Consider the following 6916-nt stretch of genomic DNA (forward strand, 5'->3'; position numbering starts at 1 on the left):
AGCCCCCCGTCCCCGCCCTCTATTCTCACCAGGGTGCGCGCCAGCACCGGCGCCGCCGCCAGATCAGGCTGTAGGGCATGCGGCCGCCGCCCCTCTGCTCCCGCTCGCGAGAAAGGAAAAAATGGTTACCTTGGGCAGCGGCCGGAGAGGAGACGCGACGGCGACCTTGGGCGGCGGCCGGAGAGGAACGGGAGCGGGAGCGGGAGGCTTTTTTCTCTTCTTACGAGCGTGGTTCGGTCGTGTTTAGTCCCACGCCAGGTACGCTCGTGGGAGCGACGTGTATAGGTACACGACCTGATACACGATCCACTGAAAAACATTTTTTGATTTTGGTCGTGTATATTTAGCATCCACCTCCATATACACCATCCACTAAGATGTTCTAAGCATGGTAAAAGGCTTCCTCTTTGAGGATGGAGGGGCGCACTCGCAGCTGCTTAACCACTGGGTATTTGCCACGCACCCCGTCGTTCCCGTTCCCCTCGATACGACGCACAGAAAATAAATCGTACCGAGGGATAATAACAGTGTGTCTCCCGTTTACGTGTGCTCAGTTTCTAAGCCAAGTGAAAAAAACAACGATACCCTACCAGATGAATTGGGATAAGAACAGAACTAACAAAGGGATGGCGAACAGAGATGACAATTTAAAACTGAAGGAAAACAAGGACCAAGCAACAGGCAGCGCTATTCTCAGGATCAAATTGACGACGAATCCCCGAGCGACCTTAATAAGATTGAAACAAATGATCACAAGCCAGACAGTAATTAAACGGAAGTAAGGGATTGGGAATTTGCTTGCATGGTGAAGGAAACTGCAGATTCATTTCACATAGTTAGAGCATAATACATCTCTAAAACAACCATTTCATTACACTAAACACCACCCACGATACATAAACTTGCCAAGCAGAACCGAAACCTAAACAAGGGAGGATGAGGCATCCTTTTGTACAGACCCTTGGAACATCAAGCACTCCTAAGACCAGCTATCGGACCGGATCAGATCAGATCAGGCGGCGGCGACCTTGCGGGCCTTCTTGGCGGCCGGGGAGCGGACGGTCTTCGGCTTCGCCTTGGCCTTGGCAGCGGGCGACTTCTTGGCCTTGGTGACCAGCTTCTTCTTCTCGGGCGCCTTGCGCTTGGTGCCAGCGGCGGCGGTCTTCTTGGGCTTCTCGGCCGCCTTCTTCTTGGGCTTGGCGGCGTCCTTGGAGGGCTTCGCCGCGGCTTTGGGCTTGGGCGCGTCCTTCTTGGCGGCGTCGGAGAGCTTGTAGGAGGCCTTGACCTTGACGAGCTTGCCCTTGGCGGCGGAGGCGCGTAGCTGGACGGAGAGCATCTTCTTGAAGTTGGCCGGGAGAGCCTTGCCGTGCTTCTCCTCGATGTACTTGGCGATGGCGACCGAGCTGGACCCGGTCCTGTCCTTGAGCGCCGCGATCGCCTCCTTGATCATCTGCCAAGATCCAATTCAAAATCCAATCAGCCAAATCGCAATCAAAACCATTCAATCGCAGGGGAACAGAGGAGAGGTTCAGAAGCTCACCTCGAAGTAGGTCGGGTGGGCGGCTCCAGCGGCGGCCGCCTTGGGCTTGGCGGCGGCTGGCTTCGGCTTCGGCGCCGCGGCGGCGGGCTTGGCGAGGGCAGGCATGGTGGCTAACTGAAGCAGAGCTCTGAAACTGAAACTGAAGCTGCGACTTGCGCGGTGTGGTCGCTTTGAGATTTCGAGAAGGAGCTCGATAGGTGGATGGATTCGAGAGGACCGGGTCGAGGCTTATTTATACATGCCGAGGGGATCGATCCGGGGTGATGGGAATGCTGCGATCTCATTGGCTGGACGGCGGTGTCGCGGATCGCGATCCACGAGAGAGGGGTCGGGCGAATCGCGGCTGTCAGATGGTGGGGAGGGGGTGGCGCGAGGATCAGTGTGCGCCGCCCAAAGCGGGAAACATATTACTATCTGTCAACAAAAACGCTGGATCGAGGGTCGGTGAACTCCGTGCGCGGTGGACCGGTGCGCTGGCGTGCATCCTCTGGGTTGGGGGCTGTATCCACTCCCCGGTGTTCCGTGGAACGGGTGTAGGGGGGACAGTGAGAGGCTGTTGATTTGCCGTGGTTTCAGGCGGGTTGCCAATCTGGATACGGGTGTACGTGTGCTATTCGAGAGCTTTCGGGTTTGGTCCATTTTTTCTCTCTTTACGGATAGCTTTCGAACTGAGTATTGCTGTGCACAGTTCCGAGTTTTTTTTATACAAGATGTATGGCGGAATGTTGCAAGTTTTGATCGACTTTAAATCATGTTTGATAGTGATGATCTCATACGACATCAAATTGGAGCAAATTGGTGCCCGGCTCCAATTTGATTGAAACCACGATTGTGGCACCAAGCTCATAGTTAGGCCTCCTGATTCAAAAATAACTCAAATTCTCAAATTCTTGTAGATTTTGGAACTTTCTTATGAGGGCCTTGTATTGTACTACTGGTAGTATATTGCGTCATGATATGTTTCTCTTTATGAAATCTATACATATATTAAAGGACAACGCGTTTCTTCGGTTGTTTGGACTTCGTTTGGTATTGATTTTCCGAAAAGCAAAAAACAGCAACTGACACCGGGCATTGAGTTAATAGGTTAGACTAAAAAATAGCATAATAAAACATATAAAGCATTAAAGATAGATAATATAATAGCATGAAACAATAAAATATTATTGATACGTTGGCGACGTATCAGCATCTCAAACTTAATTTTTATTCGTCGGTAGGTAAATGATAAAAACAGAATTTTTTATGTTGAATGCTACCTAGCATGTTTATCATGTAATCTCTTTACAGTATAAATTTTGAGAAACGATGAAGTAATTGATGAGTATAAGAAACATAATCATTATTTTTTTCAAAATATACTATGCACAATGAATGTTAATCCTACTCATTTTATCATGTTAGCTTGACATGACTACGTCTTCACCGAATAAGAATAAATCATGAGCACCCGGTGTCAAACCAGACAATTTGATTGTACTTCTAACGCGCTTTAGCATTTTTAACTCCACTCAATATGTGAGCGTGAGCCATTAAAATAGCACTATAGGTAAACAGTCTTAGTATGGTTGGCTGATGCAAACAAGCAATTGAACAGATGTGTGAGCAAATCTTACATATTAAGAAAAGAAGCAAAGAAGGAGGTTTAAAGACCATCACTTGACTGACCAGATTTAATGGGCATTTAAACATCATGTGCAACAGATGAACTAACATAAACATTGCATATTCCAGATTCTACAATGGAATGCACATGTATTAGGCATGTATGATGATGCCATAATGTATAGATAGCAGGCAGGAGTGATTCATCATTGCACGCACAATTGAATTGCAGGTTAAGGGCCAGTTCGATTCCGCCTTTTCAGGACTTATTGTCAAAATAAGCCATAAAAGATGTAAAGAAGTCATTTTTGAGTTATGGGCTTGGGCTTAACTAATTTTGCTTTGAAGGGGGGTGTTTCGGGTAGAACCTGACTAAAAATTAAAGGGAAGGGGAATAGTGAAATGACTCCGCTGTCTGCCTATATTACACTCAAAATGCAACTATTGACGATCGTGTCACACCTGACCCTCAAGTAAAAACAAACACGCAAGTGTTCGTTGCCCTGCCCGCTTGCATCTCCTCTCCCCTTTCCCTTTACCTCGATCCCCTGCCTGCAGCACTAGGGTTCCTCCAGCGAGCCGTCGCCACTGGTCCCATCTGGCCTGGTCCTCGACGATGCTATGTCCAGCTAGGCTACATGGCCGGTGGGTAGGGGCAAATCTCCCTGGCTGCTCCTCCCTCTGGCGCCGCCCCTCATTCTCATGGTCTCCAGCAGCTGCTCCACTGTGGTTCGTCCAACGCACTACTCCGGCGGGCGCTGCACAACTACGACTGATGCCACACTGCGGGAGAAGGCACCTTATTCCCCTCCCCTCCTCCCAGGCCATGGACTTGAGGTGTTGTTGAAGGATGAGCTCATCCAACAAGGTGAGGATCTCCTCTGATTTTTTGCCAAATTTTCATTCTGATCCACTATACGATGAATTGCTATGAGGTGCTTCTGTTGCTCCTATATGATGCATTGCTATGAGCTGCTCCTGCTGCTGTTATATGATGAATTGCTATGAGCTGCTGCTGCTATATAATGAATTGCTATGAGATGTTGCTGCTGCTATATGATGAATTGCTATGAGCTGCTGCTGCTATATGATGAGTTGCTATAAGCTGCTCCTGCTGCTGCTATATGATGAATTGCTATGAGCTGCTCCTGCTGCTGCTATATGATGAATTGCTATGAGCTGCTCCTGCTGCTGCTATATGATGAATTGCTATGAGCTGCTCCTGCTGCTGTTATATGATGAATTGCTATGAGTTGCTGCTGGTATATGATGAATTGCAGACTGCTGCTGCTGTATGATGAGTTGCTATGAGCTATTATTGCTGCTATATGATGCTTTCAGGTGGTGCTGCTATATGATAATAACCAGCCACTTGGACCATTGAATTTCAATAAATAATTGTTCTTCATTTAAATATGGGTCATGCGTTCTTCGTTTAAATTAGGCAATGGGATCTCTATGAAAAACATTGACCAAAGTAGATTGTGCCAAGTAGATGGTATCTTTGTATTTGCATTTTGAGCAAAATAGTGATGGTCAGTTTTCCTATCATATTAATTACTGCAGTGGGTTCAATTTGTGATGTTTGCAAGTCAAATTAATTTTCATATGGGCAGCAAAATGAAAAAAATATAATGCAATCTAGACTTTCCACTGATCATACCAAAGATAAGCTGAAAACGCAATGAAAAGAACTGGTTGGCTTATTACATGGAGCTTATATTCACATGTGCTTATTTTCTTAGGATAACTCATAATAACTGTCCCTAAGAAACTTGGCTAATAGAACTGACATACAAATAACATGTCACGATGATTGCAATGGAGGAGTGACGTACCATAGCACACTGTATAGGCTCGCCGATGCCTCTCCTTTTTTTTGCGATGTTCCATGAAATTGCCACATACATCTTGTACTTTTTCATTGTGTAACCCTATCTGCAAGTTGACACGGCTAATTTCAGACATCTCTACATGATACTATATTGCATATCCCTTGCGCATATTTAAAACACCAATTAACGATTGTGTGTGTACCATAAACTAGTCATGACTCTGTATGCTGGACTAGCAGGCACTCTAAGGGAGCCTAATGTAGTGCACTGGAATTCCTACATGCCACCAAGGATTTTGTTTAATGTATTGCCCCTGTTCCTAAATATATGTCTTTGTAGAGATTCCAGTATGGACCACATAAAGATGTATATAGATGCATTTTTGAGTGTAGATTCACTCATTTTGCTCCGTATGTAGCCTATAGTGGAATCTCTAGAAAGACTTATATTTAGGAACGGAGGTATGAGGTAGTATCATGTATGACATCTAACATATCTAATTTAGCAGCCAATAGTAGAAATCATTGTCTGCACAAAGGTATTATTGGTCGAAAATCCTAGCAAAGCACGCTGGCAGGCACAGAACAATACAAGAGAGAGAGACACACTTACAAGATCATAGCAATGCCTCGGTCCAGGATCTTGGTTGGCCAAGCTGTTAGATCCAGAAGAAACATCGTCCTTGTAGTTTTTGCCAGCTGCATAACAGGTAACAGCGACCGGTTAGTATATTTGAAGTACATCAGGCAGGTGATGCTGGACGGGTTTAAAGGTGACAAGTACCTAGGCCGTGGCGGGTGCTTGGCATCTCTCTAGACGGTGGGAATCAGGTTAGAAACGTCAAGGGTGATGACGCTGCGCTGGCTGTCGGGGTTCGGTAAGGAGATCTAGAACCGTCGAGTAAGGTGTTTGTGGAGCGGCTCCGGTAGGGTGGACTACGGTGTGGGCGAAGCGGATCTATGGCCGTGGACGAGGGCGTAGGTGAAGCTGCTCCGGTGTTTGGGTTAAGGATGGTGTCGACGACGCGGATCTGCGGCCGTGGACGGGGCGTCAGAAGCTGCTCCGGTGGTTGGGTTAAGGATGGTGTCTATGATGCGGATCTGCAGCCATGGACGGGGTGTCAGAAGCTGCTCCGGTAGGTTGGATGAGGGTGCGAGGAAGCGGATCTGAGGCCGTGGACTTGTGAGTTGGCAAAGCGGCCCCGGTAGGGTTGAGAATGGTATAGGCGAAGCTACTCCGGTAGGGTTGACGATGGTGTCGGCGAAGCGGCTCCGGTAGGGTTGAGGAAGGTGTCGGCGAAGCGGTTCTGGTAGGGTTGAGGAAGGTGTGGGCGAATAGGATCAGAGGCCGTCGACGGGGGCGTCGGTGGGGCGGCTCCGGGGGGTGTGGATGAAGCTTCTCCGATGGGGAGTATGAATGAGCCGCTGTAGATGCGCGGCGGTTGACGAAAGTACCGACGAAGTAGATCCGGTGCCATGGACAAGGCCGACACTGAATGGGCTATGGTACACTGGTGGATGAGCAGTCTAGTTGTTTCTAGGGGAGGTGGGAGGGGTAGATGCGACCGCAGAAGCAGATCCGGCGAGGTGGACGCCGCTAGCAGTGAATGGGCTATGGTACGCTAGTGGATGAGCAGTCTAGGGTTTCAAGAGGGGAGGGGAGAAAGGGCGATGAAGTATGGATGGCGTGATGTAAGATGCTCTGGTGCTGTGGAGTTAGTCGTTTTTGCGGGAGGGGAGAGGAAATGGGGGTGCCGTGTAATGGGGGGATTCGGGGGAACGGAAGTTACCAAAGCAGCCCCGACCTATCATGTAGATGAGGGTGATATTGTAACTGTTGGTCTCCGTGCACCAAGGACAAAAGGGGAATTTCGCATGCTAAAGACTAAGGTGGCGGAAATTTTAGAAGGAGGCGGGAGATTTTGCCGCCCGCGGGA

General features: G+C 48.3%; 1 protein-coding gene across 1 annotated transcript; it reads right to left on the bottom strand.

Moving 5' to 3' along the window:
* Positions 1-806: 806 nt before the first annotated feature.
* LOC119365139 (histone H1-like) lies at positions 807-1742 on the bottom strand. The gene is made up of 2 exons (XM_037630736.1): positions 1541-1742; positions 807-1450 (listed from the first exon to the last, which is right to left on the bottom strand). Exons 1-2 carry the CDS (start codon positions 1643-1645, stop codon positions 1013-1015), a joined length of 543 nt encoding a protein of 180 aa, XP_037486633.1. The 5' UTR covers positions 1646-1742; the 3' UTR covers positions 807-1012.
* Positions 1743-6916: the final 5174 nt, after the last annotated feature.

Source organism: Triticum dicoccoides, chromosome 2B, assembly GCF_002162155.2.
Source record: "Triticum dicoccoides isolate Atlit2015 ecotype Zavitan chromosome 2B, WEW_v2.0, whole genome shotgun sequence".
NCBI lineage: Eukaryota > Viridiplantae > Streptophyta > Magnoliopsida > Poales > Poaceae > Triticum > Triticum dicoccoides.

Coding starts and splice junctions, on each gene's coding strand:
- LOC119365139 (XM_037630736.1), bottom strand. CDS start 1,645: ATGCCTGCCCTCGCCAAGCCCGCCGCCGCGGCGCCGAAGCCGAAGCCA. Junction 1,451..1,540: donor CCCACCCGACCTACTTCGAG/GTGAGCTTCTGA, acceptor GGATCTTGGCAG/ATGATCAAGGAGGCGATCGC.